Consider the following 24,236-nt stretch of genomic DNA (forward strand, 5'->3'; position numbering starts at 1 on the left):
ATACTCCCCCAAAGCCTTTAGAAGAAACAAGTGGCCAGGGATGTTCCTGTAGATCCCACTGGACACAAGGAGGGTGCTCCCACCAACTTGGGCACTATTGTAGGTGTCACCTGGCTGTGTGCCACCCTCAGCAAAATGAATGTGCCCAGGCCATTCCCAGGCCATTCCCAGGCCATTCTCCCAGGCATGGGAGAAGACAGACCTCCCTCAATCACCCAAAAGCGGCCAGCTTGACTAAATCTGCATTTCCTCTTCTTTTCATGAGGTATTATCCTCCACTAACAGTCTCTACCCGCACATGCCAAAGCTGTAAAGTGGAGGTCCAGGGATGATTCCAGCCAGAGCTGTGCTTCAGAAGTACACCCGGTGAGTGCGGGTGTGCAGCTCAGGTGGTGGAGTGTTGGCCTAGCCAGCATGAAGGCCTGGTTCAGTCCCTACCACTGCATAGACTGAGCGTGGTAGAGAAAGAAGGATCTGAAGTTCAAAGTCATCCTTAGCTAAAGAACAAGTTCAAGAGCATCCTGGGCTACACAAGACCCTGACTTACAAAACAGAAAACAGCCAGGGGTGGTGGCATACCCTTTAATCCCAGCACTCAGGAGGCTGAGTTTGAGGCCAGCCTGTTCTACAGAGCGAGTTCCTGGACAGCAAGGGCTACACAGAGAAACCCTGTCAAAAACAAACAAACAAACAAAAACAATGCAGTGGTAATTCTCAAATTGTTTACTCCACCTAAACCTAAGAAATTTCAGGTTTCAATGGAAAACCTGGGAAATCTAGATCGTGGTCCTGCAAAGAACCAGAATGAGGGACAGAGCTAAGTGACGGCTTCCAGACTGGTGAGATGGGCCAGGAGGACACTCCTACAATCACATTTGGCTTGTTTACTTTCCTGACTGGCCTCTGCTGGCTTTGAAGTTGGTCTTTCTGACTAATAGCATACATCCTTACAAAGTCACCTGTCCTCACACAAAGCTTTGAGCAAAGCCGCCAGACACACAGCAGGTCTACTGTACAATTTTACTAGGTAGACTGCAATCTGGATACATGTCTGAAAGCGGCTATACCGTTTCATACTCCCATCCACTTCAACACTTCTCAAGAACGCTAACTTCTCCACATCCTCACCTGTGAGCCTTTGGGGTTTTAAAGTATTACCTATCTTTTTTAATCCTTTATGGGTGAGTGACATCATAGTATAGTTTTGACTGGCATTTCTCTGATGATCAGCAATGCTGAATTTTTTTTGCAAGTTTTGTTTGAATTATCACACACATTAGTGGATCTCATTGTGACATTTTAATAGCCCTGTTGATTGTACTTGGACATCTTTTGCAGGCCTGTTGGTCACTTCTGTACTTTCTTTGGAGAAATGTATAATCAAGCCTGTAGCCCACAAAACACAGGAGATTCAACAGAAAATTAAAAATGGCATGACATGGGGGGCTGGGGAGGTAGCTCAGTCCATGAAGTGCTGACCACACAAGTGTCACAGTCCAAGTTCGATGCCCAGAACCTGCACAGAGAAACAGGCAAGGTGTCGCTCGCACATTTGCGATCCCAGTGCTTGAGAGATTAAAAAAGACAGATTGCTGAGCACCCAGCCTAGCCCCAACCAGTGAGTCCCAGGCCAGTGAGAGACCTTGTCTCAAAAGAGCATGACAGATCGTGCCTGAAGAGGAATGAGACCTGAAGGCGTCCTCTACTTTCCAGATGTAAATCTACATACACATGTACACAGAGAGAGACACAAATGGGACAACATCTCATTCCGGATATTTATGCAAAATATCTGAAATTAATGTACTGAAGAGGTGGTACAGTGGTTAAGAGTACTTGCTACTTTTACAGAGGACCTGGGTTCGACTCCCAGCACCCACTCGGTGGTTTACAACCACCTGTAACTCCACCTTCAGGGAATCTGATGCACTCTTCTGACTTCTGTGGGCACCAACCACATACACGGTGCACACTTAAACATGCAGATAAAATACCTACACATAAAATGAATAAATCCAATAAAAAATTTAAAGAACTGAAACCAAGGTCATGCAGGGGTCAACACTTCCATGTGCACTACCACACTAGCCACAATAGTCAAGGAACAGAAAAAACATCGATGTCCCTTGGTAAACAAGTGGACAAAGAAACTGTGGTAAGCCCATACAATAAAATCCTTCTCAGCCACAAAAAGGAAGGGAATTCTGCAATGTGATATAACGTAGGCGAACCTCGAAGACACGATGCTAAGTGAAATAAGCCAAGTGCTGAAGGGCAAGTGCTGCATGAACTACCAGCGACAGTCAAATGCACAGCTTCAAAGAGTACAAGAGTACAATCGTGGTTGCCAGAGGCCGAGGGAAAAATGAGTAGCTACTAATCAATAGGCATAAAGTGGCAGCCAGGCCCACTGAACAAGCTCTAGAGGCCTGTTACACAACAGGGGACCCACAGTCAATAGTAATACCTTGTACGCTTCAGCTTTAGTAAGAGGCTCAATCTATGAAATGTTCTTTGCAAAATAAAATAGCTGCCTGGGGGAAAAACAGGCAAACTGCTGGTTGCCTGGGTAGTGGTTAACTTGATGGATGGGGTTGCAGGTATAGGGACCAGAAGCATAAGAGGCTCATGATTACAAAGAAAAATTCTCGATGTGGAAATTCATCCAGCCTGCTGCTTTTCACATATAATAAACAGTTTTCCAAAATGTGTGACCAGCCCAGCCTAAAGCCAGAGTCTTTGAGTCCAGATTGTAAATTCCTCTGAGAAGGAATCTTGTTGGTCCAGTGCTGAGAGACTCGTGTATTGAACTCAATGGACCTGAGACTATGGGTCACCGAGTCTCAGCAGGACATGCGAAAAGAAAAAGGCTGCTGCTTCAGTCAGGTTTGCCCAAGGGTACAAGGCAGTTTAAGATGCTAGGTAACAGGGCTTGAGTGTGGGCTTGCTCATTGTCGGGTATGTCTCTGGATAAATCCCTTGGCAAGCCTGAGTCCCTCAGTGTCCTCGTGTGTGGAATGTGGGATGATAACAATGAGAATGAATCCTGGCTCTGACTGTGTGTGTGCGCGTGCGTGTGTGTGTGTGTGTGTGCGTGCGTGCGTGCGTGTGTGTGTGTGTGTGTGTGTGTGTGTGCCCTTGCCTGTGCTGTGAGTAAAAGCCAGAGAAAGACCCCAGGTGCCATGCTTTATCACTTTCTGCCTTATGCCTGTGAGATCGGGTCTCTCACTGAACCTGGAGCTTGCCATCTTTTCTCTGCAAACCTGGCTTCCCCAGTGATCCTCAACAGCACTGGGGTTACAGGGTATGCACAGGTGTGCCCCGCTTTTTACGTGGATGCTGACGGTCCAGACTCAGCAAGCACACTTACCAGCTGAGCCATCTCCCAGCCCCTAATTTTTTTAAATAATAGACTCCTAGAGCACTTAAAGAGAGGGAGTCCTTGGCAACACACAAGGTCAAAGACAGAAATATTAGAAATCTGCCATCTGCCCTTTCACTTCTCCTAACCCTCTTCCCTGGGCCTAAGAGGCAAGAGGCTCCTGGGAATTGCTTTCATCAGGCTAGGAGACAAGTCCTGCTCTGCCCTCAACCACACCCTAACCAGGAGAAATGGAAATCATTCATTCATAAGCTAGGGCTTCCTCTACGAGAGCAGCAAGCACAGCTGGCTTCCCATCTCCCCCATCCAGCACTGTGGAGCTGCTTCTGCCCCCACAGCATGAAGCTCTGTCTCTGTGGCAGGGAAGGACAGGCAGCTGTCTAGATGGAGTTCACGCTGACCTTGGCGAGCTCACTCTACACAGCAAAGACTGCCACCGGCCCACGGCCCACAGAGCTTACTCCTGTGGGATTCACTTGACAGTCAAAAGAATCTGCATTCACCCCAAATCCTCATTTTATAAGGTCTGGTTCCCAAGCGCGCCATGGGAGAGAACTCTGGGTTTCTCTTTTGTGGAAAGCAGAATAGATGTGTGTCGTGCCCAAGACAAGACTGCACACTCGCCACCTAAGTCTTCAAAAGCGCATTGGTGGAAACCGTACTCAGTATGTGCAACACACAGGGTGGCGGGAGGGGGGCAGACTCTCACCCTGGTTATTCTCAGTTAATCCCCCACCTAGACCAGAGCTCTTTGCCCCCTTTTCCAGAATAGGAAATGGAGGTGAGAGTTTATGCAGCCAGCTCATGTCAGAGGCAAACCTGGAATTCAAACCCGATACTGTGGTCTTAGAAACACTGTATATATTGCCTATAATGCCTATCTAACAGAATTCCTTGAGAATGTTTTAAAAATACAGTTCTCGGGCTTTTAACAGACTACCCAAGCAATCCTGGGCACTGGATGTAATTTCTAAAAGTAGTATTTAGAAAGGTGTGGTATGTGCGTGTGTGCGCGTGTGTGTCCATCCAGGGAAAAAAGCCAGAGGAAGGTATCAGATGCCCTGGAGTTGAACTTACAGGTGACTGTGACTGCCCTGGTGTGTGTGCTGGAAACTGGGGTCCTCTGGCAGAGCAGTAGGTACTATCCAGTGCTAAGCCATCTCTCCAGCCCAGTGTTCAGAAACCAGAGTGGGCACGTGATATTTGGCTGCATTCAACGCCTTGCTTCTGTTTGTCCACAGCAGGCCCTCCATTCCCTTTGAGAGCCTTCTCAGCTCCTCATCTTGGAGGGAGCTACTTCAAAGCCCAACCTGACTGGTTAGAGAACACCATCTTGACTAAATGTCTCACTCCCTGTGGAGTTTGAATTTAGGGTCAAAATGATACAAGACCTACACTCAGATGGAGCTGACACAGCCACTCAAGTTTTCTTTCAACACTCAGAAACACCCTAGCTCCTGGTTCATGAACTCTTCTCGCTTCAGATAACTAAAGGCAGTTTCTTTCGACTGGATGCAACCCAACACCACTAACTAGTAATAGAACTGCCGCTGAAAGTTAGGGTCACAGCCCACCACGCTTCAGTTTACCTAGATTCCAAAAGAAATTAGGAAACAGAAATCTACAAAGAAAAATGGATTCATTTAGAACTTGTGGGGAGGAAGAATCTAATTTCTCCCCACCACGTCTGTAATGTTCTTATAATTTACTGAAAAGCATAAGATAACAGCTAGATGACATACAAATCAAGCTGCGGGCCAGTTAATTGGTTCTTTCCTGGAAGAAGGGTGACTTAGCCTCAGATTCCCTCTATTGCCTCTGTGTCAGAGTGGGTCTTCTTAGGGATCCACAAGTAGAAATGTGTAACCACCATAAATGCAGTCCATAGAGCATGCCCAGTAGTCAGTCATTCCACCGGGATGGGGGTTGATAATCACTATACAGAAACCAATTCACTAGTCTGAGCTTCCTCTTTATCCTACACAGCTGGTCCTCAGATCTAAGTTCTGCCCTTGAGAGTGACTAAAAAGCTTGTATATATGGCAGCATTTGGATATTTGACCTAGATAGGACAATCCTCCAGACACCTCCCCCACTACTCCTCTAAGGCATCTTTGTGGCATTTGGTAATGCACAACGTGGTTACTAAGTATTTTGACTGTGAATACAGACGCCATAGACTGCAGTGTTATATAAATAGGATGTGATTTTAGCAAGATGGTGTACTTTCTGATGTCGATAAATAATGGATAAATGAGAGGAGGGAGAGAAAGGGAAGAAGACACTGTATGGCCACTATGGAGAAACTCACATGGCTGTTCTGGTCCAGGTGAGGGTGGTGTCAAGAGGGGATGTCTCAGCCCTCACTGCCGCTTCCTTAGTGGAAGTGAGCTTCACATGCCCCCACTCTGTGTTACATAAAGCAGAGCGATGCAGGCTTTCAGAGGAGAGCAGTTTCTAGGTTGCTTTTTGAGCTGAGGAAGTTGGACATTATCAGATAGGACATGGTAAGCCTTTTCCATTTTGCCTACTGCCACTCACACTTTAATGGATGGGATCAAACATAGCAAAGTCAAGACTTCCTCTCCCTTTGTTGGGCCACGTGTGAATTGAGGTCATGACATATGGTTGATCAGAATATTATCAGGAACACCAGAAGATGCTCGTTTGTGGGAACTAAACAGACTCCATCTGCAGATGACAGAGGCTCCCAGGAATATCTAGAAACCGCTCTTTAGTACTTCTGCTACACCCAAGTGTCTACTGGTGCTCAGTCTTGACTGAATAGAACTGGGAACCTGAGTTTATGCTCGAAGTGAAAATGGCACCATTCCCACCAAAATGGGAGGAGCCAGCCTCAGAGCATCCCCAAGTGACCTTCACAGTTCTACATACAAAAACTGGAATAAGAAAGTAGGCCGATACTTTTTGAGATGGGATCTCACTATGTAGCCCATGTTGGCCTTGAGCTTGCTATCCTCCTGCCTCAGTCTCCTGAGTGATGAGCTCATAGGTACATGCCACCATGCCCACCTCAGTGAGCAGAGTTAACAGCCACCACCAAAATATGTTTAGGAAATGTGGCTTTTGGTTTTCATGGGTATAGAATACTGCATAGTATATATTAAACATTACATGTCTAATATTAAATAGTGCATATCTAAAATGCTATTTCAGATATAGATATAGACATAGCTATAGCTATAGATATAGATATAGATATACAACATTTTTTAGACAGGGTTTCTCTGTGTAATAGCCCTAGCTGTCCTGGAACCTGTTTTGTAGAGCAGGTTGACCTCAAACTCACAAAGATCCACCTGCCTCTACTTCCTGAATGCTGGAATTAAAGGCGTGTATCACCACCACACCCGGCTTGTAAATGATATTTTAAACACTGCAAAAATATAATAATTTCATGTTTTTGATTCCTCACATACTTCTAAAGTTAACTATCTGCTTTTTAAAAAGAAATAAATAATGACAGCATTCTTACACCAACATTTAATCAGCATGGCTTTTATTAAAATATAATTTACATATAATAATGTATAAACCTCAAGCATGCATTTTGATTCATTCTGGAAGGCATACGCACTTGCATAAGAAATGAATCAGCCAAGATCTACACCAGCTTTGTCGCCCCAGACACTGATACATAATCGCTGCCCAGGATTCCATTATGAGGATGAGATAGATTTCTCTTACATAAGCATTCATCAGTAGTTACTTGAGTCACTTCCAAATTTCAATCGCTATAAATACTGATGCAATGAATGTCATTCTAACTAAATAGATGCACCTATCCTTAAGTAACCCCCTAGCAAGAATTCCTAGAATTGTCATCCTTAGGGCAAAAGGGTTAGGTTTCATCATTTTCAAATCACAAACTACTTCTAAGGCTATAAAATATTGACAAACCACCTAGGGAGTGCTTTTCCACTTCTGAACTGCCTGGCCCAGGCCCCTGTTCAATACTTAGTGCTATTTTTATTAACCATTATTCTTTGGCAGGTCACAGGGTGGCCTGCATTCATTCTTGAGCAGTAGAGACACCTCTAGATATTAATAATAATTTTAAAACCATTTATTGAGTGCTGCTCTGGGACAGATACTATCTCAGGTGTGATCTCATTGAAGACTCATGATACCTACACCCTAAGATTTAGGTATCATCCTCCCTATTTTAAAGATATGAGCTAAAGGTTATAGAAATTGAATTATTTTAACAGGGTCACAGGAGCAATAAGTGACAGAGTGGGAATCTGATACCACTGCTTCCTGGCTACAAAGACTGAGTTCCCAGCACTGCATCACAGAATCTGAGCTTTTATATAAAATAATGAAGATGGAAATGGAAAGGTAATTATATCATGCTGGTATGCTCTGGACCAGGGACTGTGGAGGATTCTCAGTATACTCAGAGTAGGGAGGGAGGTAGACCAAAAGAAAGACCCTTGGCTACTATATCAAAGGTTCACCACACACTGTGTGAAACACTTTTAAGCAAGAGCTTTGTGATGCTTTTGTTGTTAATCCATTTGTCTTTGCTAGCCCTTTTCCATTTTCAATACATTTAGAAAGTATCCCTGTAGCCCATGTGGTTGGTACTAATGTCCTCTTTTATATAAAGAAACTAAGACACAGGAAAGTAAAATGACATGTCCAAATTTCCACAGTGAGAATCTGGGTAGAGTCAGGCTCCGGATTCAGATATGCCTGGGTCCCAAGTATATAATCTTGGCTATCACCTGCATAATCAATGGACTGCCACATGACTTGTTTGTAGCTATCAAGGCCTAAATCAGTTGGGGACCTGGGACAGGGAAGGAGTGGGTTGCATTCATTCAGTGAAGTTAGCAACACCTATTTATATCACAACAAAACTTACGGATCTTCTAAAAATTCCAGAGCGATGACCTCCAGATTTCTAGTCTACAATAGGCCTCTGAATATAAAAGACATGTGGCAGATTAATGACACAGTCAAATCTGTTTGTTGAGTCTGAACTTGGGCACGAGATGACCTTCATTTAGTGGCACACTAGAAAACCCAACAAACAGGCTTTAAATGTTCTAAGTGTTCATGAAAACCTGAAACTACCATAGAACCCAGGTGCCTGAACCAGCAACCTAGTCACTGCCAGGCACATGAGGGGGCTCATCCTCAAGCATCTAGCCTCTAGCCAACCCATCACAAGCACAGATAAGGACCTGTGAGCAAATGACTCACTTGACTCGCCCTAGTCCCTCCCGTGGAAGATATTTCCTCCCTTTCTTGTTCTGGGTGCTTTGTAACCTAATACTGTCCCTAAGTGATGTTATGGCAGATCCAGAGAACGGACTCTAAGATGCCCTAGAGAGAAGAATGACAGTTTTCAATCTGATGAGACTAAGAACAAGAAGGAAACAAAATTTTGTTCTGTTTTTTATTTTTGTTGTATTGGTTTGTTGTTGTTTTCAGTTTGTCTGGTTTTTTTATTTTTCTTTTTGAGAGAGAGAAAGAACATGAAGTTGGGTGGGTGAGGAGGTAGGGAGGACCTGGAAGGAATGTGGGAAGGGGAAAGACTATGATCATGCCAATACCAGCACTCAGGAAGGTAGTTCTTTGTGAGTTCAAGGTCAGCCTGATCTACATAGCAAGTTCTAAGAGAGCAAGGGTTACACAGAGAAACCCAGTCTTGAAAAACCAGAAATAAATAAATAGATTAAATAAAATAAATCTTGTGTAAAAAAATAAAAATTAATTTTTAAAAATCTGTAATGTTAGGAAAAGAATAAGAGGCCTATGAAAAGTAGACACCATTTATGAACTCTGCCATAATTTGGGGCCTTCAACTGGTGAGTGCTGTGTATATTGTCTAGTCTCATAGCACTGAATGGTTGTATCAGTGACTAGATTCATTGGGACAGTGGTTGACTCAGTACATCACGGTGTGACTCCACCTGTAGAACAATGTCACACAAGTATAAACCTGTAATGATGATCAGAATATATCACACCTCATGTGGTGCTTGGAATAGCAGACAGCATAGGATGGAGCCTTGAACATTTTTTCCCTAGACAAAAACATGCATTTCTGCTTCATAAACTTGCTGCATACTTGGTCCTTCAAGGTCACACAGGAGGGGAGGGCACCCTTCTAGACCTGCATGAGCACCAGAAGCAGCCAAAGACAGCCTGTCTAGGTAGACAAGCAGGTGTGTCCAGGTCTTTAATCATGTCTCCAACCATAGGCAGAAAAAAAGGTCAATGAACCGAGTCATGCCAGTTCAGGAGTCTGGACCAATTCATCATTCCTGCTGCCAAAAGACCTTCTTGGAATAGCATCCAGAGAGAGACAGGCATTGCAGGTAGGCTGCCAAATTCTATGCATGGAGACTGTGGGAACACTCTCTGCTCTCTCCATGCCTATAACAAGGAATGGCTGAATTGCCCCATTCATACAGAGAAGGGTTTGTCCTTATGCTGCCTATGAAGCCTTCACACTCTTAGGAAAGACTGCCAGATGGTCAACAGAAAGTCTGTTCATTTCCTAGATTTGCTTGGTCTGTTCCTGCTACCCACCCACATGCACGTATGTAGTCATTGTTATCATCATCATCATCATCAACAACAACAACAACATTATCATCATCATCATCTATATAAAGCCTGTACCAAACACTGTTCTAAGAGTTTTCATAGATAATTATTCATTTGACTTTCATAACAATGCTGTAAGGTAGGGGCTATCATTTTACCCATTTTTCAGCTGAAGAATTTAAGAGATTTAAAATAGTTACCCCAAGGTTACTCAGGTTTATATCTAAGAAGGCTGAATGTATAGTTTATTCTTTAGTCTATAGTTTTAACCAGTGCACAATATTGATTTTCTAGGATTTCTCTAAGAGGTCGTCTATCCCCACTCTTTACCCATGGAATGAACATACAAACTCTCATCTCTGGGAACAGATACATATATTAGAGAGACAGAGCCAAGAGGAGAGATGTAGCTATAGATATATAGATTGGCTATGTGAGTCAGCTTCCATGATGATGGAGGCCGAGAAATCCCATGATCTTCCATCTTCAAACTGGAGAATCAAGAGCCCCAATAGTACATTTCCACCAAAGACAAGTCCAAAGGCCAGAGAAGAAGAAAAGCCATGGTATTCATCCTGGACCAAAACTGAAGATCTCAGATCTCAGTGTATTGATACTGAAGGGCAGAAGAAATATAGATGCCCTAGTTCAAACACAGAGTTAATTCACCTTTTGTGTGCCTTTTTCTTCTACCTGTATCTTCAACAGACTGACAGCTACCCACCTATACAGAGGAGGGCAATGCTCCTTACTCTGTCTCCTGACTTGAACACTAAACTCTTCTGGAAACCCCTCAAAGACCAACCTAGAAATTGGTTTACCAGCTCTTGGGACATCCCTTAGCCCATGCAAGCTGATACTTGCAAAATCAACCATTGTAAATCCATCCTTTTTGAACTTGGTATTTGCCTCTTTGGATTATACTTAGTTTTAGAATAAAGAACTATGAAGTCATAATTCTGTTTGATGATATCATTAAATCGTTAATGATTTAATGCATTAACCACAAATACACTAATCTCTTCCCCTGGGAATGAGGTAAAGCCTCTGGGTGCTTATTACTCTTCTCTTGATACTCTGTAATTAAATACTAAGATGTAAAGCACTGACATGAAGTCAATACATCCATGACAAAAGACTAAGAGGAGAAAGAAAATAGGTACTTGTTTAATACAGGTGCATACATACACAAAATGTATTCATAACAGAACACACATGGTAATGACAGTCTTCATTTCTATAACTGGTTGCAAGGTTATAGGTGGTGCTTGCTTGTAACTCTCTTCTACTCATTCTATGTCCCCTCTGCTGTCAATCAAATACCTCCGTGGATGGTGGTTCTTTGCCTAATAGAGTGATCTAAACCTCCATTCCTAAAGGGTCTGGGTCATGTAATCCTGTCTGGGTTGGGTTACTGGAGTTTTCTGTAGACCCTAATCATGGTGGTGTCCTAAGAGAAGCTCTGTGTTCCAGGCACACTTTTCCTTCCTCCCCTATTAGGAGAGACCCTCATCCTTAATTCAGCAAGGTTCATTACTCCTGTCAGAGGCATAAGAAGCCCAGAGTAGAACTATTAGTGGTCTCTTTTTTTCTCTTCTCCAGAAGAGACAAAGTTTCGAGGCTATCAGAGGACAGTGCCTTGGAGAGAGGAACCCACACGCTTGCAGATGGGTCACTAGGAATAAATGTGAATGATACCACTCTAATTTCCACCACTTGGTGCCAGGATCTTGGCTATCAGAGAAACAGCATACACTAATGCTGATTTTGAGAATCCTTACAGCCATCTGGAGAGCCTTGCCTAGATTTCAGAAATTTCAGAGTCACTTTGGAAATCTTACCCCTGAATTTCTATTCATCTAAACCCATTCTTGCACAAAACTTCCTGTTTGAGTCTGTTTGGGCTACTAAACTCTTTAAAAATCCTTTTAAAAATCGTGGTTTTAGAAGCCACGATCAAGGGAATGGCAGACCAAGTATCTGGTGAGAGCCCATTTCTGTTTACATTGCTATTGTTTTGGTATGGTGGTTTGAAAGAAAATGGCTCTCAAAGGAAGTTACACTATAAAGAGGTGTGGTCTTGTTGGAAGAAGTGTGTCACTATGGAGATGAGCTTTGAGTTCTCATATATGTCCAAGATACTGCCCAGTGGTCAGTTCACTTCCTGTTGCCTGCAAGGCAAGATGTGGGACACTCAGCTACTTCTGCAGCACCATATCTCCCTGCATGCTACCATGTCACACCATGATGATAATGGACTGAACCTCTGAAAATGAAAGCCCCCCCCAATTAAATGTTTTCCTTTATAAGAGTTGCCATGGTCATGGTGTCTCTTCACAGCAATAGAAACCCTAACTAAAACACTTGGTGTACCTCATATGGTGGAGGATATGAGATATCTCTCAGGTCCTTTTTCTAAAGGCATGGATATCATCCATACATGAAGGCTCCCCGTTCTTGACCTGATCACTTCCTAAAAGTCTTGCCTCTAATATCATCACTTGGGGGTTAGAATTTGAACATGATTTTGAAGAGAGACAAAGCATTCAGATCATCACAACACATGATCAGGGCTTGTAAATTAGTACAGCCCATCCTTCTGGCCACTATGTTTGCTAGAGTGGCTGTGCTGATAAAAGAGAAAGGGAAAGGTGTCATCACCATTGTATTCTCACAGGAGGAAAAATCTTCCTAAAATGAGTCAAATTGAAGAATGCTGATCCAAGAAGTGAAGAAGGAGACTCCCAAGAATTTCACTGAAACAGTTTGACTTACCATGCCAGGTCTACCCTTGGAAGTTTTGATATTAGAAGCCAAAAAATTTCCCTTTCATATAATCTTATATAAACCACGTTCTGTCTCAGACCTGAAAGAACTGTGTGTGGTTCCTGTTCCTTGTAATTCTCAACTGCAAGCATAAGCGTTACATTTCCAAAGCCATGTATCAGCAACACAAACTCTAGACTAGACTGTTATTGTTGTTATGGCAACAGATATCACCTGAATCTCTACTACACCCTACTCCTGAACTGCAGCAAAATGGCAAATGGATGACCACAGGCAGAAGAGAAGTAGAAGTCAAAGAAATTCATTGCCAGAAGGCAGCTGCTTCTTCTTATGGGGCAAGCTGAGGTCAGCCACCAATTATTTTTGTTTTGTTTTGCTTTGTTTTGTTTTTCAAGACAGGGTTTTCTATGTAGCCCTGAATGACCTACTCACTCTGTAGACCAGGCTGACCTCAAACTCAGAGATCCACTTGCCTCTGCTGAGATTAAGGCATGTGCCACCACTGTCCAGTTCAAAATTTAAGGGTTTTTTGTTGTTGTTGTTGTTTTTGCTTTGGTTTTGGCTGTTTTGTTTTGATACAGGACGTCTCTGTGTGGCCCTAGCTGTCTGCAACTTGCTCTGCACACCAGGCTGGCCTCAAATGCAGATCTGCTTGCCTCTGCCTCCTGAGTTCTGGACTAAATATATGTGCCACCACAATCAGCCCAGTTAGCCATCAATTTTAAATAGGAAACAAGACTGGTGTGGGAGACAAAGACAAATTAGAAAAATTCCAAGATAAGCAAAGCAGAAACAGTACAAGAGCTAGCTGACTCCTGGGCAATGGGAGACTACACAGAGGAAAGACCTGTTAATTCAGGCATTTTGGGCTGCATATTGTAAATAACAAACTTCTTACCTCACCTGTCCAGCTGCAGGATGAGGAGACTCAGAAGTGACTCCATCTATTAGCATCATTGATGATACCAAGTTCCTGCAGCTCTTCTGAGACACCATGCTCAAGATGTCTCTTTCATTAGCCACAAAAGTCTGCCACAACCCTAAGCATCACACACACACACACACACACACACACACACACACACACACACACACACACACGTACATCCAAGAGGGCAATGAAGAGGTGAGGGATGTATTTCTTTAATGGAAAAGTCTTTCCCTAGAAGCCCTCTCCCATACCCCTGGGTTACATAAGTTTGTTTACCAGCCTAAAAAAAGCCAGGTATCAGGAATTTTCACCATCTAGTGAAAATGCTAGTACTAGTGGTGGCCTCTGGCCAAAGGAAGGAAGTCAGCGCTGAGAATGGCTGTTATGTAGAGAACCAATAAATACCCCAAACTTCAGACAAACTACACCAAAACACTCAGGCCTATCCTGATATCAATCATCATGTCAGTGACTTAATATTGTCTGTAAGTCGACTTAACTTTATTTAAACTAAATAACTTTACTTAGATGGGAATTTTTGTATCCATACCAGAAGTGTGACCATTTTACTAAATATATTTTCTTGGTACATACTAAAATATATAGTGATTAAATGAAAAGTACTTGTCTGTTTTACCTACAAAGCATCTCCTGTCCCATTAACAGTAGTTGTACTTTGGTTGTTTGTTTTGCTTGTTTGAAACAGGACTGCACAATGTAGCCCAGGCTGACCTGTAACTCATAACCCTCAGCTTTCTGGGCGTGGGGTTATAGTGCGCTTTACTGCACCCAGATAATACTTTTGAATGAATAGTAGCAGGCTCAAGTCATTCTTCTGATCCATGGACCCTGATATTAAGACAAAGGGTAGAAAATGTATTGAAAAGCTGCCTTATTGTGGAATCACTAATGATAAAGCCATGCCCACTGTGCTCTAGGCCCCAGTGCCAAGGCAGCCACTAACCAAGATCATAATAGAGACCTACCCATTGTCCTGCCCAGCCACACCCCATCTCCACTTTCCCCACTGAAAGCAAACTATTGAAGTAGCTGCAAACCAAGAAGGGTTGGCTACTATTGGGTACTCACGTCAGAGGCTGGGCCCTTATCTGCACCAGGGCAGGAGAATGTGACAAATTCATGGCAGCGCTTGTGCACAACAAAGCAGCAGACTGCAAAAGAGAGAACAGGGGTGGGAAAAGGAAGGGATGGGAACATGGGAGAAAGGGGAGGAAGAAGCCATTAGTTGTTCCATGTGAAGACAGCATGCAAAATAACATTAGCTTCTACCTCCTGGACTTTGTTGGTACCCTAATGTGACATCTGCATAGGCATTGGATGTCTAAGTTAAGTAAGGGGCTTGGGAGACAGTTCAGTGGGTAAAGTACTTGGCACATAATTGTGAAGATTGGTGACTGATCCCCAGACCCTACTGGGCATGCAAGGTGGCTCCCTGTAATCCTAGCCACTCTCAGGAGGCAGAGATAGGGATCCCCATTGTCAGCTATTCAGCTGACTAGCTGGAACTGGCTAGCTCCAAATTGAGAGAGGCCTGCCCCGATAAAGAAAGTAGAGAGCGGCTGAGGGACACATCATATGTCAACTTTGGGCCTCAGCACGCATGCGCACACGCACACACACGCACACGCATGAACCTCTACTGGGGACCTGCACTCATACAATACACACATATACACAATATACACACTTGTATGCACATGAAAAATCAATTTAACTAATGTGCTAAGAATCACACACACCCTAAGTTAAAGATCTCTTAAGAGTGCCTGGCCTTTTATTGGTTTGGAAATAGGATGCTGTTTTTTAGAGCAAGTACCAGATGAAGTAGTTGGCTGCTATTTATGTTCATAATGCACAAGAAACATGTGTCTTTAAGCATTAGGCTCCTACCTGGAGGGATGATTAGAACAGGAAGGGTGTGGAGGAACAGTGAGCAAGATTGGCAGAGGCGTGTTCATCTCACCAGATCAATGTCAGGTCAGTGTAGGAGTAGAAGAAACAGGTTACAGGCTGGGTGTGGAGCTAAGAGCGGAGTGCCTGCTTAGCATGTTGGAAACTCTGGGATGGAGAGGAGGAGGGGGGAGCAGGGGGAGGAAGGAGGAGGATGAAAGGGAGGGCAGAATAAAGGGGAAATAGGGGAGGGAGGAGATAAGAGGAGGAGGAGACAATGAGGAGGAGGAGAAAGGGCCAGAAGGTGAAGGAAAACAGAGGGGAGGTAGAAGAAAGAGGAGGGGAAAGGAGGAAGGGGTGTAAAGGTGGAAGAGGGAGGACAATGAGGCTTCAACGCTGCTTGTAATTTGCAACCAAAACCATATGAACATACATTTGAAATCATGTGAGCTCAATGCATCTATGACATGACTGCACTATCTCAGGGCTACAGTGGTTTGAGGAAGGGATAGTCAGTGAGTAGATACATTATAAAATGGACATTTTTCAGTTTTGTTTCTCAAATCTTCTGCATCCTCTAGATTCCTGGGCTCCTAAAGGATGGATTGAGTTAGGGCTCAACCAGAGCTTTTGCAAAGCACACATTCAACAAACAGAGCAGACAATTTCAAGCTACTCATAGAAGTGTGATTGTGTGGGCCCATCGTCATCAGTAGCTACTGACAATGCACAGTGTCTGTGAACATTTATCTAGGGATAGGCTTAAGGTTTCTATTACAAATTCACAGAAAATACAAATGCCAGGAACATGTTTGATGGTATTACTGGTAGGCAGTCACTACCCACCCACCCCTTCCAAGTTCTCAGAACATAGGCAACTGCACAAAAAGCCAATATAGAGTCTCCAACAAGAAACAAGGGAAGAAAAAGACAGGGAGAAAATAAGAGGAGAAGCCTATATCCAAAGAAGTATAAGAAACATCTTCACTAAAGGCATTATGCCTATGTCATTAGAATCCTAATTTGAATAAAACAGCAATATTAAAAATTCACTGGGATAATCGGGAAAACGGATCTATTCACCTGGTTTTTATGATACTATGCAATTATTCTTATTAATATTAGGGAACAAATACCTTTGCTATGGTAGTGGTGTGGTGGTTATTTTAGCTGCATCTTTCTCTTGGAGGGCTACATCTTTAAAAGCTTTATGGGTAAAATAACTCAAAGTAATTCGGTGTGCTCAGGAGGGTGATATATTGAAAAAGAAGAAAGAAAGAAACTTGATCATTATGACTCATCATTAAACCTTCCTGGGAGACATGCAAGGATTTAATGGAAATCTGTCTTCTTTTATATATGCTTGATTCTTCCATAAAATAAAATTTTAAGACAGAGACAGAAACCAACAGAGAGAGGCTAAGTTACAAAACACCAGGATAGGAGGGACTGCAGCACGGAATGTGCCGCTGCCTATGTTCCCCAAGAGAGTGTGCAAGATGTTGATGAACTGCATGGACGGCTAATCTAAGTGTGTTGACAATTAAGATGGGGGTGGCTGGTGAGATGGCTCAGCGGTGCAAGCACCTGCTGCACAGGCCTGCCAACTTCAGCTTACTCCCAGCAACCCACAGTAGGAGAGAACTGAATCCTGACACACACACACACACACACACTGTACCAACACATTTGTGGCAGAGGGTGTGTAACATCCAAACTACAAATATTAACAATAACAAAATGAGAAATTAAGGAGAAAATAAGATAAAAATACCACGTGCAGCTTTCAAAGCAGTGTAAGGAAAACTAGTGTAAAGAAAGCATTCTGAATTGGACAAACAACCAACTGGGGACTCTCTCCATTCCCCAAACCACACATGTGAGGACGTTTTAATACTTGCGTTTGATGCCGTCTCTACTTCAAGCTCTTTAAGCCCTCTGTAATTTTTTTTGCAATCTAGTGAGCACTGGGAATCTAACCTCGCCATAGGTACCCAGTTGTCAGAGCAGCCTTGATTGATTCAATTCTGTCCTTCTGCATGGATTGCTACTGCCAAGTTTATTAAGTGTTCAATAATCATAGACACCGAGCTTCTCTCCAGGCCTTCAGCTTTGTCCTCTGATCTGTCAAGGCGAGGGTGGGGTGGTGGGTGACTGCAGCACCTTTATAACATGCTGGACCCCAGCTCCGTGAGTCCTCCCTTGTTATCCTTATTGTCCGCATTTTCTTAGCTATTGTTGCGGGCTTATTCTTCCAAGTGAACTTCAGAAGCAGTTTATCAAGGGTTTAAAAATACCAATGGGAATTTTATTGGAGCCACAATAAGTTAATGTCCATCCTCCAAAAATAAAATAAAACATAATTGGGACTTTCATTAAACTACCTTACTTTTCAAAATTAAAATTCAAGATAACTGACACTTTTACAACAAATCACTCCCCCAGGAATTGATTGCTTCCTTGTTTTTTTAAAATCTTGTTTCACATCTACCAGAGAGCCTTTAATTCTCTCCATACTATCCCTATGCAGTTCTTAAAATGGATCATCTGAGGGATCCCTGTTTTAATGCGCATTTTTTGTTGTGTTTTCCAACTGTTGGCTGTTTACATGTAGGAGAGTAATGCAATCCCAGTGTGAAGATTTTGTAGCCTTTTTCAAACTCATAATCATTGATTTGAGTTTTTAGTTGCCTTTAGAATCCTACCTAGAAAATTGCATTATTCCGAGTAATCGTATTTTTCTTTTCTCCTTTCACACACACATGCCCCTTCCCCCTCCTTATCGTATTTCTGCATCTAGAACTTTCAGAACACCAGGAAATAAAGTGCTGATAGCTATCCTTTCCAGCCAGCATCCTCTCTCCCTCTCCCTCTCCCTCCTTCCCACCCCCACTCCAAGAGTTCCTCACAACCACCAAAGTTGTTTTCCATGACTCCTCAGAATGATTTTTAGAATGACTCATCTTTGTTGTCTGTTATTTTATTTTTAATGTATCTCCTTTTGGTACTAGGGATGGAACACAGGGTCACTTGCATGCTAGATAACTACTGTACACTGAGCTATGTAACTATCTTTTTACCTGTGTGTGTGTGTGTGTGTGTGTGTGTGTGTGTGTGTGTGTGTGGTGATATGCATACACAGGCTTGTAGAGACCAGCAGTCAATGTTGAGTATCTTCCTCAGTAGCTCTCCACCTTACTTCTTAGTTGGTTGGTTAGTTAGTTAGTTTGTTTGTTTTAAGACAGAGCCCCTCAATGAACCTGATAGCTTGCTGATTCTGCTAGGTTAGGGACTACCATGCTGCAGGGATCCACCTGTCTCTGCACCCCAGATGCTGGGATTACAGATGTGAACCACCACGCCTGGCTTTCACATGATGCTAGTGATCTAAACTCAAATCCTCATGCTGATGCAGCAACAGTTTACCAACTGAACCATCTCCCTAACCTCTCTTTGTTTTGAGACAAGTTTTCACTAAATCACCTGGTCAGGCCTTCCTGCCTTAGTTTCCCAATTGGCTGGGGCTACAGACCTCTGCTACCAGGCTGAGCATTTTTGATGCTAGTGTTCTACCATCAGAAAGAAGGTTGTAGGTTCGATCATCCGTTCTGCCAGGGTTTTCTCCACCATCACTGCCTCTGCTTTCCCTAGTGACTGCGTGCCTGTGCTGCCTACTAGTTAGGCACAGGGAATGGAGACCCTCAAAGCTGTTTTCTGGGTCTGTGCCCCCCATTTGAAACTAGAGTGCTCAGTATATTATCTGATCTCCTTGTGCTTCTGTTTCCTCTCTGAAAGATGGCAGCGAGAGAAGCAGTTCCTACATCATGGTGGTGTTGTCCACCCTCAGAACTGTTCCATCAAGACCTCAAATAACCACCAAATACCAGCTCCTGTCATGCCCGACTCCCAAGCTGCTTGAATGGACGATCCAGTTAATTTATTCCCATTCTTCTTCATTAAAAATTGAAAGAGTTTTCAGGCTCAAACTCTTCTTTTAAGTACAATTTTGGCTGTATTTATGCTTTATATTTAGTGTCATTATTAAGTCTCTAAGTGGCCTATCATGGTCTGAATTTCTTCCTTGACACAGAATGAATAAGGAAAGTTTATTCCTCCATTTTCAAGTAGTCATTTTATTCTAGAGCAGTGGTTCTCAACCTTCCTAATGCCGAGAGCCTTTAATACAGTTCCTCATGTTGTGGTGACCCCCAACCATAACATTATTTCCATTGCAACTTTATAATTCTAATTTTACTACTACTATGAAATGTAATCTCTGTGTTTTCCAATAGTTTTAGATGACCCCTGTAAAAGGGTTGTTTGACGCCAAAGGGGGTCACAACTCACAGGTCAAGAAACACTGTTCTAGAACCTTTCTTCAAAACTTCCAAAGCATGAGTCAGGACTGTCACCACACTTATGTTCTGTTGGGGTACCAGGAATCAACAGCAATCACTCTGAACTTTCCTAGTGCCTGCCACAACTCCTAGTAGTAATGCATAACTGACAGGAAATAAATATCTGCTGCCTGCAGGAACAAAAGAATGAGCCACGGGAAGAGAAGCGCATGTAGGTGCACCACGATAAAGGTGGCTCCTAAGGGACATTCCACCATGGGAAGGTCTCTTAGGGCAGCCTTCCGGTTAGCACAAAAATAAAGAATCCAGCCCTATGAGGAGGAACCAATAGGTCTAATGACCTGAATGGCCTGTCACTCGCCCTAGCAGTTGGGGACAGATTTTGGAAGCTGAAGAGCTGTGGTGCAGGTAACTCTTTAAGTGGTTTTGTTTCTGCAAAGTTGTGCAAACCAAACTCCCCATTAACTAAAACACGTTTTTAAAGAGGACTAGGGCTGCCTATTTTAAGAAACAAACTAAATCCCTTTGTGATACAAATAAACACCCCCTCATTTCTGTTTGGCAAATTCAGGGACAGACTAGCTTTTCTTAAAGAGGAGGCATTTACAGGGCTGCTGAATGTGCCAGGTCCCACTTCACACAGGTAGCTGGAGGAAGCCAAGAATCCCTACATGATTCATGGTGTATTTAATTACTCCTGGCTGTCAGGGATGGGAAAGCCTGCAACCTGACACCCTCTGAACCCAGTCTAGAGACTTGGGTAGATTACTGAGGTTCCAAACACAAATACCTCTGGGCTAGGTGAGTGCTAAGGATGCCTGGGGCAAAGTAGGATGTATACGTGTGGCCTGTGTAAGGGGGACTTGCAACTCAGCTTCAGTGAGGCATGAGAAAGGGTTTCAGGCCCCATCCGTCTCCACACCTCCCTTGTACACAAAAGACCCTCAGAACTGTGACTGTCACCTTACCAGGAAAAATGGCCTCTGTAAACGTCATTAAGCTAAAGACCCTGCAAAGGGGAATGACACCGACTTATCAGAGTGGAAAAGAGTCCTTCTAAGAGGGAGGCGAAAGGGCCAGTCATAGGATGAGCTGCGGTGGTGGAAGCAGAGACTGGTGTGGGGTTCTTGCTAGAAGGAACTGACCCAGGAATGTGGGTGGCCCACAGCAGCTGGAAAAGACAAGGAACAGAACGTCCCCTCCAGTCTCCCAGGAGGAAAGCAGCCAGCTGACACCTTGACTTTAGTCTTAACAAATCCATTTTTAGACTTTTGGTCTCCAGAGCTGTAAGACACTAACTTCGTGCCATTTTAGGCACCTGTGTTTCTTTGAATTTGTTACAGTGGCTTTAGGAAACTAATGTACTAGTTAAGGATCAGAAACACGTGGCTGATGCATGCTATAAGCACCAGAAAGCTAAAGCAGAAACACTTCCAAGGGGCCTCTGTGGGGTAACTGTCTCAGAAGGTGTGAGACAGCTACTCCACTCCCAATGCTCAGTCCCAACCACAATGCAATCATTGTACTTCGAACAGGTGGGTGCAGGGGGTTCCGATTATATTTTTTTGGTTTGGCTTTGGCCTTCTTCTTCCATGCAGTTCTCATCCAATTCCATCCAATCCTTAGGTGTCCATCCTTGCCCTAAAATTCCTATCAGCGTAAGGTAGACATTGCAACACTAGCTGCAGTTACCTGTGGTTAGAGAAAAGGAGACCCTGGGTACTTTCCTAGGCTCTCATCTCTCTCAGGATATCCCAAGTTTGCCAGCCCTCAGGTAAGGAGGCTACCACTGGCAGGGGACATGGCCCACCCCTCAGGAACCAGGTGGATCTCAGCTTGAACTTCCAGTTGTCTACCCACAAGCTGAAAGCTACACATACGCTTGCTCAACCTCTCTGAACCTCAATTCCTTTTCCAAAATGGAAGTAGTAATAATACCCGCTCTTATAACGCCGTTAAGAAGCTCAAATGAGAGCACGTGTTCCAAGAACTTAGTAGAAAGGACATCTAGCTTGCAGCTGTCGGCACATAGGTTTTGCTCCACTTGAGAATCTTGATTTTTGTCTGGGAAGGATTGCCCTTTCCTCCTAGATTAGAGATGAACCCTAGAGCCTAAGATCTCCCTCTCCAGGACTGAAGTACAACAGTCTGGTCCATATTCACTGTCATTAAGAAGGACTCAAGAGCCAGATGTGAGGGTATATATCTAGAATCCCAGTGCATGGAGCAGGAAGATTTCTAGTTTGAGGCCGTCTGTCTGAAGGGTGGGGAGTGTTGATTTTCACATGGCTGTCTGTGAAACCTGAGTCTACAAAGGACTTTCAGATCTATGTCATAATCTGAACCTTGGTCCATGGAGCCCTGAGAAGAAAGAGTGGGATCTTCATTCTATCACCAGGAAGGCTGCTACTCGTAGGTCATTGCTCAAGATCATTCAGCTAGTGGTTGGTGACACTTGTATCGGAAACTTGTTCTGCCCCTCTCTGGAGCCCACACGCCCCACTGGCATGGTGCAGGTGTGTTTGTGTTTGTCATTCATCTCTCTGTTCCAGAAGAAACTCCCCCCTTCCCTTGCCCCCCCCCCCTCGCCACCGCCATTCAGTCACTGGTTGAGTTCCACTGATGCTTCCTTGGCAGTATCTTTTACAACAGACCCTCCTGCACATTCCCCACCGGCTCCACCTTAGCTGCCCTCAGCAGCTCAGAGATGGAGCTTTTGTCATAAAGCCATGGCTGGGCTCCCCAGAGCTTCATCGGCCTGCCTTGATATCTCATCTCTGTGAGCCAGTTCCCATAACCGTAGCAGAAATAGGACTGCAATGTCACGTAATTGTCGAGAAATCTAAATGAGATGTCATCTGTGAATGTGCAGAAGCAGGGGACAGAACAGAATATGCTCTTAAGAGACACTCATTTACTTTCTTCCAGAATGGGGGTGGGGGCTCAGAGTGCAAGCTCTGTGGCCAAACTGCCTGGGTCAGGCACTACGAGTTATTGGTTATGTAACCTTGAAGATGCTCATTGACATTGCTCTTTCTCAATAGCCTGGTGTGTAAAACATGGACAACAATTACACATCTTAAAACAGGATTGTTACGAGGTTCACTGAGTCCATCTTGACTCAGCGTGTGGACACAGTCACTACCTAATAAAAGTCAAGTACTGTCGGCATCATTCCCACACACTTCCCACTCCACGCAGCCTACGCACTTGTAGAAAACTCACCCCACGGTGACCCAGCTTTGGCATCACTTTCCTGCTCTGACCATCCACTGGCTGCCTGCTGTCTAAATCTGTGCCATCCAACATGGCAGCAACTAACCACAGAGAGGCTCTACAAACCTAAAGGATTTAAATAAAAATTTAAAATCTGCCCATCATTCTTGCTAGCTACATGTCTCGTGCCTAACAGCTCGTGTGGCTAGAAGCTCTTGTTTTGGGCTATTACCAATGCAAGGGGCAGCTGCTACTGTACCAGTCTTAGTGGATGGAACCAGTCAAGAATAAAGCACAAGTATTTAAAACCAGGTTCCCATCCATAGTGTAACTACTGTCCAGCTGAACTCTTTTGTCCTCTTGCTCTGTGGCCTCACCTCCTGCCAGGCCACTGACTGCCACATGTTATTACGGCTTGTATATATTCCCTATTATGTGTATTTGTTCTATCAACCCATCAATACTGACAGCCTGCCACATGCAGTCCCCAGATGAAAGAGAAGGCAGTAGAGCCTTTAAGCGGCAGGCTGCAGGCCAGACTGGAACAGAAACAACACATTGTCCAAAGACAATTCACTCGCTATCCCAGGGACGGGGGACGGTTTGCTCATCTTCCTAACTTGATGCAGGTGTTTGCAAGCTCAGATGTTTGCAAAGGCCAGACCTTCTTGCTAAATGAAGTCAGCCTGGGGCACTGCCAGACTGGGATGAACTGAAGGATACAGGTCTTTCCAAAGGACACTTGGCTGCAGACGAGGGTGGCTCTGGGTTCGTGAACGCAGATATCAGAGAGGATTTTGTTGAGCTATATGAGTCATCCTAATGTACTTGCATGCTGCCAGCTTAAAGACTCTGCCTTATCTGCTTATTTTACCTCGAGTATCTCCACCTCAGGCATATATGTCACTGGAACTAACATAGCCCAAGCATAGGACGGAAAGAAGACCATCTATGTCACACCTGGCTGTGAGAGGAGTATCTGGATCATATCAATTCTTAAGTTTAAAAAGTATGAATGAATGGATGGATGATGACTGCGTCATTTGGTTACCTTCACACTCAGAAA

General features: G+C 43.9%; 1 protein-coding gene across 2 annotated transcripts in view; it reads right to left on the reverse strand.

Annotated features, from left to right (window-relative positions):
* Positions 1–24,236, reverse strand: part of Prkcb (protein kinase C beta) — a 324,499-nt gene that overhangs the window by 176,666 nt on the left and 123,597 nt on the right. For both annotated transcript variants that reach the window (XM_040755117.1, XM_040755106.1), the window contains exon 3: positions 14,775–14,857. In XM_040755117.1, the coding sequence (XP_040611051.1) occupies positions 14,775–14,857 (83 nt within the window). The remainder of the gene's footprint in view (positions 1–14,774; positions 14,858–24,236) is intronic.

This window comes from Mesocricetus auratus, unplaced genomic scaffold (genome assembly GCF_017639785.1).
Source record: "Mesocricetus auratus isolate SY011 unplaced genomic scaffold, BCM_Maur_2.0 Super-Scaffold_4256, whole genome shotgun sequence".
In the NCBI taxonomy this organism is placed as follows: Eukaryota; Metazoa; Chordata; class Mammalia; order Rodentia; family Cricetidae; genus Mesocricetus; species Mesocricetus auratus.